General features: G+C 41.6%; 1 protein-coding gene across 1 annotated transcript in view; it reads right to left on the bottom strand.

Moving 5' to 3' along the window:
- Positions 1–2,385: 2,385 nt before the first annotated feature.
- Positions 2,386–11,598, bottom strand: part of Ccdc47 (coiled-coil domain containing 47) — a 29,329-nt gene continuing 20,116 nt past the window's right edge. Inside the window, exons 9-13 of the mRNA XM_008846590.3 lie at positions 10,500–10,585; positions 8,820–8,878; positions 8,466–8,575; positions 8,089–8,256; positions 2,386–4,023 (exon numbers count right to left, since the gene is read on the bottom strand). Of these exons, the coding sequence (XP_008844812.1) occupies positions 3,943–4,023; positions 8,089–8,256; positions 8,466–8,575; positions 8,820–8,878; positions 10,500–10,585 (504 nt within the window). The 3' untranslated portion in view covers positions 2,386–3,942. The remainder of the gene's footprint in view (positions 4,024–8,088; positions 8,257–8,465; positions 8,576–8,819; positions 8,879–10,499; positions 10,586–11,598) is intronic.

Here is an 11,598-nt window from a genome sequence, read left to right as displayed (position 1 = left end):
GCTGAGATGACAGTAAACTTATATAAAGGTAATACATTGTCTTCCTTTTGTAATCAAATCTTTTGCCGACCACCACAACACTAGAAACTGAGAATACACTTTGCTTTTGTTTCTGCAGTTTGTAATAGAAGCCACTCCTATGGCTATAACTCTTCTCTCTCCTTTTCACATCATTCAGATCAAGGAGAAGCAAGAATGGTTAAGAAGGGAGAACCAGAGGCTGGCGAGATGGCTCGGTGGTTAAGAACACTGCTCCTGCAGAAGACCCCAGTTTGAATCCCAGCACCCACATGGCAGCTAACTAACTCCAGTTCCAGGGGATCCAACAGCTTCTTCTGTCCTCCACAGGCATTGCACGACACGGGTACACTTACTTACCTGCATGCAGGCAATACATGGATACACATAAAAATAAATATATATATATATTTTTTAAAAAGGGAGAACTGCTGGGCATGGTAATGCATGCCTTTAATTCCAGCCCTCGGGATACAGAGGCAGGCAGATCTCTGTGAGCCCAAGTTCAGCCTTGTCTACATAGCGAGTTCCAGGTCAGCTGGAGCTACAGGGAGACCCTGTCTCGAAAAGACCAAGAAAAGAGAAGGAAGAATCTAGCTGGGTGTGGTGGCACATGCCTTTAATTCTACTCTGAGGCAGGCAGATCTCTGTAAGATCGAAGCAAGCATGGGAGACCCTGTCTCAAAACGACAAAAATAAATAAATAAATAAATAGGGAGAACATGCCAGGTGTGGTGGCACAGTCCTCTCTCTAAAGCAAGGCTAGCCTGGTCTACATAGCAAGTTCCAGGTCAGCTAGGGCTACAGAGATCTTGTCTCAAAAAATGAAAGCACCAATAATAACAGCTTTAAAAGGCACACACCTTTAGTCCCAGCACTCAGGAGGCAGAGGTAGGCAGATCTCTGTGAGTTCCAGGCCAGCTAGGGCTACAGGGAGACCCTGTCTCAAAAAGGAAAGGGGCGGGGGAGGGAAACCTGGGAGGAGAAATCACAAATTTCACTCTTCCTCCTTGTGTAACACGATTCTAAATAATTTCCACACTGCTAGACTATAATGGGAAAATCGCCCAGTGTTTTCTTGGTCCAAGTTTCACGTAAAGGAGTTCTACATCTAGTGCCTGGCATGGAGAGGTTTCCTTTTATAAGGAAACAGAATTATAAACAATCTCTCCATTTCCCCAAAAAGCATTCTGTCAGTTCTGACAGATAAAATTTAGAGACATCTGAAGGATCAGCTTGGTTTCTGATGGAGAAAGAAAAGCAAGGAGGTAAAGTAAAATGTACCATTTGGTAGTGACCTTACCTTTGTAAAGGGTTTTAAGAGTATAAAACAATTTTATATGTATTCCCTTTTGATTTTGAACTACCTGTGGGGTGGGGGTAGGGAAACAGTTATCCTCACTTTGCAGAAGGATGAACACAATAGTCATAGGTGTTAGTGACTTGCCCAAAGTAAAAGGATATGTTTTTTCAGTTGTTTTAAAATATTTTATTATTTTTATGTATATGAGTGTTTCACCTACATGTATGCCAAGTGCACTTGTGTCATGCAATGTTCATGAAAACCAGAAGAGGGTGTCGGGCCCCAGGAAATGGAGTTACAGAGGTTGTTAGCTACAATGTGAGTGCTGGGACCCACCTTTTCCAAGAGCAGCCAGTGCTCTTAACTGCTGAGCTCTCTACAGCCCCTCAATTAAATTTTATTATTTTTATGTGTATGCGTGTATTGCCTGCATGGAGGTAAGTGCACCTGTGTCATGCAGTGCCTGCAGAGGACAGAAGAGACTGTCGGATCCCCTGGAACTGGAGTTACCGACAGTTGTTAGATGCCATGTGGGTGCTGGGATTCAAACCCAGGTCTTCTGCAAGAAGTCAGTGTTCTTAATCCGCTGAGCCATCTCTCCAGCCCCCTCAATTAAATTTTTACAAAGTTTTTATTTTTATGTGTATATTGTCTGCATGTAAGTGCATCTGTGTCATGCAATGCTCGAGAAGGTTAGAAGAGGGTGCTGTATCCCCTGGAACTGATGCTACAGGTGGTGGTTAGCCTGCATGTGGGTACGGTGCTCTTAACTGCTGAATCATCTATCCAGCCACTCAATTTTTCTTTTTCTTTTTTCTTTTTTTTTTTGTCTTTTTGAAACAGGGTCTCCCTGTAGCCCCAGCTGGCCTGGAACTCACTATGTAGACCAGGCTGGCACTGAACTCACAGAGCTCTGAACTGCCTCTGCCTCCCCGAGTGCTGGGATTAAAGGTATGCTCTACCACACCCAGCTTAAATGCTAACTTCTAATGATCAGAGAGAACTTTCCTTTGGGTTTGGATACTCTTTTAGAACTCCAGAAAAGGCAAGGCGGCACTCTGAGATTTCGTCAATCAGTTTAATATATGTCATAGGTAGTTCATAAGAATGCTTAAATTACAAAATTAGCTGCCACGGTTCAAACATGTGGGACTTTAAGAAAGCTTGTATTACGCAAAAGATAGCTAAGCATATCAATTTTGATTCTAAAATGTAATTTAAAGGTTTGTAAAACAAAGTTGATTCTAGAATCATATAGCATTAAAGGGATTGAACTTTTTATTATTTTCAATAACTTAAATGTGTGAAGTGCTAAAAAAATCTTATACCTGCACCTCCAAGTTTACACATTTCTATTATTAACCCAGATAGAACCCATGTGAAAAGCTCCTGCAGTTTCAAAGGCAGCAGCACACACTGTATTCACAGCGACGCCTTGTTACTACCTCAGAACACAGCATCAACAAAAATCCCACAACCCCACTCCCAACAAAAAACCAACCCTTTCCCATCCCCAGCAAAAATTACCTGGTACAAGCAGTGACTTAAAAAATGCTTTCTCAGTAGGAAGCATTTATAAAATGCAGAGATCTCAACAAGCCAAATGCTCCCCCAAGAGCTTCCACCTCAAGAGGCAGACAGAACTCTGAATAGTTTAAGAAAGTTCATTTTTTTAAAGCGCATTTATGCATATCCATGGCTATTTGTTTCAAAAAGTACATACCCAGCAACTGTGGACGAGATAAAAGCAGGGAGAAGCAAAGGTACACAGCCATAACACAAAACACAGAACTTCTCCACAAACATCCAACAGGCTGCAGCAACCAAGAACAACACTGTGACCTCACAGAGACCAGTGATCGGACTGCTGATCTGATCTAGGTGAAGCAGTTAATTTTTCATGCATTTGAAACTCAAGAAAAATAAACATATAATCACTTAAAATTCAGCACTCACCTTGTCATTAGCTCACAGTATCAGGCAAGGAGAAAATGCCTGTACTACCTACCTCTAGAATCTTCCATGTACTTATCAGTATCCTAACACCTAAAGATTTCCTACAATACTGTAATCAGCACCTCCCATACATTAAACATACACTGCATTATATTCTGAGTCTCTGAAATTTCATCATTGCATACAGTGTTCTAGAATTCACTTTTTCACAAGTTTAACATGGACACAGAAGAAAATACCAAGCAACATTTATTGTGCAATTCCAACAGTTATTTGTGGAATCTTGGTTTAGAGTCAGTCTTCATAGTTATTCCAATTGCCTAGTTTAAATAAAAAGCAAAATCCTACCTAAATCTCATGATTACTCTTCAAACACCAAAGTACTAAAAGCAATGATGATTCATGTTATAATTTAAAAAGTATTTTAAAACTGCACATATTTTATATACCATCCCTTTTATAGAATAAAACAATCTGGAAGAAAGTGAATGAAACAGAGCCCTTTCAATGTACCTACAACCTCCGTAAAACTCCAAACCAAAAGTAGAATAGAGGGTGAGATAAGGAATAAATGTGAACTTTGAGAAATGGATTTGGGCTTTTCATGTGTCATGGGAATGCAGCAGAGCTTAGATGGTGTTAGGACTCAGATCTCTGGGATGACTTTACATGGCTTTCACTTTGATTTGTTTCATTTTCATTTGCTTCTTCTCCAACTTCTTTTGTTCTCGTCTCAAAGCAGCTTCCTATGGAGCAGGGGGAGAGAGAGCCAAACTAAGCACTAAGCACACATTAAATAAAAAAGCAGAAAATTGCCCAGATTATTTTTAAATTTTATTATTTTTTATATTTTATGTGTATGCATGTAGGTAAGTGCACCCATGTCGTGCAATGCCCGTGGAGGTAAGAAGAGGCTGTCGGATCCCCTAGGACTGGAGTTCTGAACAGTTGCTAGCTGCCATGCAGGAGATGGGATTTGAACCTGGGTCTTCTGGAAAAACAACCAGTGTTCTTAACCACTGAGCCATCTCTCCAGCCCCCCATATTATTATTTTAAAACTTGGTCTTGCAGCATATATCAAATTCTTGAAGACAGTTATAAAAGTAACTGCAGGGTCTGGAGAGATGGCTCAGCGGTTAAGAGCACTTACTGCTCCTGCAGTGGATCCGGGTTTGATTCCCAGCACCCACCTGGCAGTTATTATGAATCATCCTTAACTTCAGTTCCAGGGGAATCCGAAGCCCTTTTCTGACCTCTGCAGTACTGCACGACACGGATGCACTCACATACATGCAGGTAATACACTCATACACATAAAATAAAAATAATAAATAAAATTATATATATAAAGTAACTGCAAGCCAGGCTGCTGGCACACACCTGTAATCCCAGCACTCAGGAAGCTGAGGCAGGCCTCAAGTTTGAGGCCAACGTTGGCTACGTAGCAAGTTCCAGGCCAATCTGTGCCATAAGACACTGTCTTGAAAGACAAAATGAATGCTGGCTAGTGAAAATTAAGTTAATATGAATAGTAAGATAGCCAAATATTAAGATAATTAAATCTCGGGGCTGGAGAGATGGCTCAGCTATAAAGAGTACTGACTACTGTTGCAGAGGACCCGGGTTCGATTCCCAGCACCCACATGGTGCCTATAAACCGTTCTTAACTCCAGTTCCAGGGGAATCCAAAGTCCTCTTCTGACCTCTGTGGCACTGCACGACATGGGTGCACTCATATACATGCAGGCAATACACTCATGCACATAAAATAAAAATAATTAAAATATCAAAAAAAGACAATTAAATCTCGATTTACTTTTTTTTTTTTTGAGACAGGGTCTCCCTGTAGCCCCAGTCGACCTAGAACTCACTATGTAGACCAGGCTGGCCTTGAACTCACAGAGATCTGCCTGCCTCTGCCTCCCAAGTGCTGGGATTAAAGGTGTATGCCACCACACCCGGCTTGATTTACTGATTTACTTTTTAAAAACTATTTTTATTTTATGTGCATGAGTGTACTGTCTGCATGTATGTAACACCCATGTCATGCAATGCCCACTGAGGTCAGATTTCTCTGGAACTGGAGTTAAGGATGATTGTTAGCCACCACGTGGGTGCTGGGAATTAAACCCTGGTCTTCTACAAAAGCAGCCAGAACATTTAACCTCTGAGCCACCTCTCTTGCCCCTAAATCTCAATGTAAACAGAAACTTACACTACAGCCAATGAGGTTTTGTATTTTGTGTGCTTTTATTTTCTTTGAGACAGGATCTCGCTAAGTTACCCAAGTTGAACTCACTTTCCTTCTTTTTTTTTTAAATATAAAAAAGGAGCCAGGCATGGTGGTGCATGCCTGTAATCCCAGCACTTGGGAGGCAGAGGCAGGTAGATCTCTGTGAGGCCACCCTGGTCTACAAAGTGAGCTCCAGGCCAGCTGGGGTGTGGAGACCCTGTCTGAAAAAAAAAAAAAAAAAAAGACAAAAAGGAAAAAAAATACACACACACAAAGACTTTCATTATGTAGCCATGTCTGGCCTGGAAATTGCTATTAAAACTAGATTTGGGAGCTGAAGAGATGTTTCAGCAGTTTAGAGTACTTGCTTCTCTTTAAGAGGACCCGAGTTTGGTTTCTAGAACTCATGTAAAGTAGCTCACAACCACCAGTAACTCTGTAACTCCAGCTCCAAGGGGATCTGAAATCCTCTTCTTGCCTCCACTGGCATCTGCACTCACATACATATCCACATGAGCCTCCCTGGGCATGGCGGTACATATCTTTAATCCTAGCACTTGGCGGTGTGTTTGTGTGTATGTAGAGGAAGGCAGATGTCTACGAGATGGAGGCCAGCCTGGTCTACACAGAGAGTACTTGGCAACGTGTGTGTGTGTGTGTGTGTGTGTGTTAGAGGCAAGCAGATGTCTAGGAGATGGAGGCCAGCCTGGTCTACAGGAAGCCCCCATCTCAAAAAAACATAATTTTTATTTAGTTTTTTTCCCATTTAGTTTACTGGATCATCTCACAATGTCCTTGGAACAGATACAAATGGTTTCCATAAAGAAGTTCACCAATTAACTCAGGTTAAGTTCTGGGCCCCATTTTCCTTTACCCACTGTAGTGTCAAACCCTAGAAAGAATGAATTTCCTTCTTCAGAGAAAAATGGAAGATCCTATCGATAAATGATCCTTATGAGATTTTTCATGTGTATACATTAAAAAGCCATTTTTATTTATAAAGAAAACAGCATAGGGGCTGGAACGATGGCTCAGCGGTTACGGGCACCAACCGCTCCAGCAGAGGACCCGGGTTCGATTCCCAGCACCCACATGGCAGTTATGAACAGTCCTTAAATCTAGTTCCAGGGGAATCCGAAGTCCTCATCTGACCTCCAAGGCATTGCACAACACGGGTGCACTCACATACATGCAGAGAATACATTCATACACATAAAATAAAAATAAAACATTAAAAAAAAAAGACAGCATAAAAACAGCTAAGTTTTTAGGATGAACACAGGTATTAAGAGCTGGAGAGATGGCTCAGTCAGTAAGTGCTCAGGAAGACCTAAATTCAATCCCTAGAACCAATGTAAAAAGCTGGGTATGATGGCAGGTGCTTGTAATCCCAGCACCAAGGATGTGTGAATAGACAGATTCCCAAAGCTGGCTGTCCAGACAGCTTAGCCTACTTGGTGAATTCCAGGCCAGTGACAGATCCTTCCCCATACTTTCTGCCCCCCAAAAAACATGGGGCTTGGATTGTAGCTCAGTGGCAAAGTGCTTGCCTAGAATGTGCAGTCTTAAGCTCAATTCCAAGCCCTCCCCACCCCTCACACGTGGACAGCACTCATTAATGACACCTGAAATTGTCCTATGGCCTTCACACACATGTGCACACAGAGGCGAACAAACACCCACCCACCATTACCTAACCCAAACCAAATCAAGAAAGCATAAGATACAGTGCAGGCTATGGTTTTCCGACACTTCACTGGCACCTGTGCAGCAGTAGCGGTAGTAGCAGCAGCAGCAGCTCATATTTCATAGCACAATTCTCCTTTATTGTGAGGTATGCTCTCCAATGCTCAGATCTTTCTCACTTAAATTTTGTGGGGTCTTTTTGAGACAGGGTCTCCCTGTACCCCAGCTGGCCTGGAACTCACTATGTAGACCAGGCTGGCCTTGAACTCACAGAGATCTACCTGCCTCTGCCTCCCAAGTGCTGGTATTAAAGCTATGTGCCACCATGCCCGGCTATTTTTATTTTATGTGCACAAGTGCTTTTCCTCAGTGTATGTAAGTGATCCACATGCATGCAATGCCTGCAACAGGCCAGAAGGCGGCACTGGATCCCCTGGAACTGGAGCTATGGATGCTTAAGTGCCATGTGGGTGCTGGAAACAGGGTCCTCCACAACAGGAGTCAGGGCTCTTAACCACCGAGCCCTCTTAGCCCCAATCTTTTTGTTTTCGTGTTTTGGTGTTTTTGAAACAGGGTCTCATAGCCCCAGCTAGACTTGAACTTGCTATGCAAACCAGGCTGACATGGAGCTTACAGAGAGATCCATCTACCTCTGTCTCATGAGTGCTGGGATTAAAGGTGTGCGCTACCATGCCTGACTCAGTCTGTTTTTTTTTTTGGTCTTTTTTGAGACAGGGTCTCCTTGTAGCTTCAGCTGGCCTGGCAGGCTGGCCTCAAACTCACAGAGATCTACCTGCCTCTGCCTTTCATGTGCTGGGATTAAAGGCAGCTGGGCTCAGCCCCAATTTTTAAAAAGGTAGCTTTATTCTGGTGATAAGGAAACTATCTCACCTCCAGCCTGCGCTGTTTCTCAGGATCTTCCTCATTCATGATCCGCTCCTTCTCAGCTCTTTTCTTCTCTTCACGTCGAGACTGTGCAGCTTCCTGTCTCTGCACGTGTGTCAGTTTCAAGAAGTTCTCTTCCACTCGTGCCCGGTTCTTATCTGCTTTTTGTTTACCCTTTCCCCAAGAAACAAAGTCTTTCATAAGAAATCTATTTCTAGCCAACAGAAGAAAATCTCAGCACTCTGATAATACTACTCCCATTTGGCACTTTCAAGTCAACTAGCAAAGACTTAATCACTGAGATCATTAACAGTTGCTTCCCCTGGGGAAAAAAAAGAACAAAGTAAAGGGTTCCAGTTTGTAATAAAAGTTTTGGGTCTTACTTCTCTGTTGAGTCGGAACTTTTTGGCTTTATCAATAGAGTAAATCACCATGTTCATCAGGGGTAGCAAAGCCTCCATATCCTTTGGGTAAGTGTTACCTGAGCCAGGCACTGGAAAACAAAGCCATTTTCCTATTGAGTTAATGGCAGCATTAATACTTCTGGTTAGCAGTTTTTCTTTCTTCCTTTTTTTTTTTTTTACTGCTAAAAAGACTATCTCCCTGAAGAAACATAGGCATCAACAAGGAGGAATGGCTGTTAATGTAGTTCTATAGCTATTATTTGGGAAGAAACAATCTCAGGAACATCTCACAGAAAACTAAGAAGCTAGGCACACAGGACCAAGAATATTTACCATTAAATGTAAACAGTAGTGTCCTCTTGGTGTCAGGTAGCTTTAAAGGCTGACCTTCCCTGTCATAAAAGAAAAGTATTAAGTGAGAAAATAAGACATTATCCATGCAAGCCACTCAAGTTATTCAGCTGGAAAAATGCCTGCCAAGAATCATTACTGTATATACCCTGGCATGTCTACATCAATTATAATCATAGAGCCCAAGGAGCTCTGTAGTCATCTAGTCCACTTGATGCTATTTTTGAACATCTCCCATGATGTCACCAGTGGCCAGAATATACTCCCTCTTTTATCTAGGGAGCCAGAAATGAGACTGTATTTCACTAGGAGGCCCATATTTAAAATAACTTGTTTATTTTAGTGAATATTTTATTTCCTATAAATCCTATCATGTCTGCCTATAGTAAAGCATCTTACTTTTTAGTAAGACTCAGAATAAATTTAGAGATAATCCACTATAGTACATAGTCAGCCCGCCACATCCACAGGGTCTATCTACATATGCTGTGTCAACTTGGGGGGGAAAAAAACCCTGCATTTGTAATGAATGTGAGAGCCTCCCCCAACCCCCAGTCCTTATTCACCAAAGTTTAGGCATACAGTATAACTACTTAATAGCATTTACATTGGATCAGGTATTTTAAGTAATCCACAGATGGATTACAGTGTAGAAAAGGCCATGTAAACTATATACAAATACATCATTTTATACGAGACTCAAGTATCCAGAGATTTGGGTATGGTGGGGGGTATGTGACAACTAATCCTTCATGGATTTGGAGGGACCACTTTTATAATTTCATTGTTATTGAAGATCCCTTTGCAAAATATGACTATCAAGGACCCTGTCTTCCCCTCCAAAGGTTTGATGAACACTACAATGCTTTGTCCCCAGTGTGGTTGCCAGTTAAACAAAACAAGGATGATGTAATACCATCTATAAGCATGAAGACCTGAGCAATCTTGACATTCAGCTAAAATTCAGAGTAGGTTTTGTTGTTGTTGTTGCTATTGTTTTGGTGTCAGGAATTGAATCCAAGGCTCCAAGAAAGCTTTTAATTGTACTCAACCCCATAGGCCTATGAGAGTAGTCTGTAACTAACCATTCAGGTTCAGACCAGTTCTATACCAAAAGTATATTTAGATATGCTTTTCAGGGACAGGATGAAAATTCAATGGACATATCCAAGTCCTGAACATGTACACCTGAACAATATCAGTACAAAGTCAGAAACTACAGACACTGAGGTCATCTGATAATATGCTGGGAAAGGATATAATCACCTAGTATTCATTCAGAAAGCGAAGCTAGAAAAGGCTATAAATTATAAAATACATAGATTATCATAAAATAGAAGTCAAACATCAGAGCTAGATTAATACCATAAACTTAAAACAGTAAAGAGTATAGCAGTTGCACTTAGCATTAGCCATTCCTTCTGATCCATTACTAAGATGGTGATGCAAGCATGCAGACATAGGTAAAGTGTGTGTGTGGGGGTTGGGGAGGCTTGTTTGTTCCTACTGGGTTTCAATGACTTTCAGGATGCACATAGTTGGAGGGCATTACCAACTTCACTTTCTCTTTCCTTAAGGGTATAAATAGCAGGGGCACCTTGTGGTGTTTCAGCATGATACTAGTAAGGAAAGTAAGTTTTAATACTTTTATTTTATACATACTCTTGCATAATTTTTGGACCAGAGAACTGGTCTGAAAAATGAACGGATTCAATCTTGTCAGCATAGTGCGTAAGGAAGTGAACCATCTGAAAAAAAGAAAAAAGAATATTATCTAGAGTTTGATGCATTCCCCAGTTATTAAAAATATTCATCCTTAAATCCTTACTTTTATAAAATGTCAAACTAAAATCTTTTAAGTTTTATTTATTTAAAAAAAAATTTTTAATTGAGAGCTGGGCGTGGTGGCACATGCCTGTAATCCCAGCACTCCGGAGGCAGAGGCAGATGGATGTCTTTGAGTTGAGGCCAGCCTGGTCTCCATAGCAAATCCAGGCCAGCTGTACCTGCAGGGAGACAAATCCTTACTTTTATAAAATGTCAAACTAAAATCTTTTAAGTTTTATTTATTTAAAAAAAAATTTTTAATTGAGAGCTGGGCGTGGTGGCACATGCCTGTAATCCCAGCACTCCGGAGGCAGAGGCAGATGGATGTCTTTGAGTTGAGGCCAGCCTGGTCTCCATAGCAAATCCAGGCCAGCTGTTCCTGCAGGGAGACCCTGTCTCAAAAAGACCGAAAAAAAAAAAAAAAGGGTAATTGAATTTTTATGTATTTCATACATAACACCTTAATCATCTTTATACCCCTCCCCATCCACACTCTCCCATAGCTCCCCCCTTACTTATTTTTGGTTTATTAATTTTTATGAGTGTTCTGCCTGCATGCAATGCCTATAGAGGTCAGAGGAGGGTGTTGGATCCCTTGGAATTAAGAGTTATGGATGGTTGTTAGCTACCATGTAGGTGCTGGGAACTAAACAGTTTCTCTGGAAGAGCAGCTAGTGCTCTTAACCACTGAGCCATCTCTCCAGCCCCTATTTACTTATTTTAATTTTTGAGATAGGGTCTCACTATGTACACCAGGCTAGCCTGGCAGTCACACAGATTTGCCTGCCTCTCTCCTACCCTGGGGCTGGGATGAAAGGTGTGAACAACTACACTGGATTAAAAAATTAAAATAAAGCCGGGCATGGTGGTACACATCTTTAATCCCAGCACTTGGGAGGCAGAGGCAGGCAGATCTCTGTGAGTTCCAGGCAGC

This window comes from Nannospalax galili, unplaced genomic scaffold (genome assembly GCF_000622305.1).
Source record: "Nannospalax galili isolate Female #2095 unplaced genomic scaffold, S.galili_v1.0 scaffold1023, whole genome shotgun sequence".
Classification (NCBI taxonomy): domain Eukaryota; kingdom Metazoa; phylum Chordata; class Mammalia; order Rodentia; family Spalacidae; genus Nannospalax; species Nannospalax galili.
The sequence above is the reverse complement of the archived record's forward strand: the minus strand, read 5'-3'. Positions and strand labels throughout refer to the sequence as shown.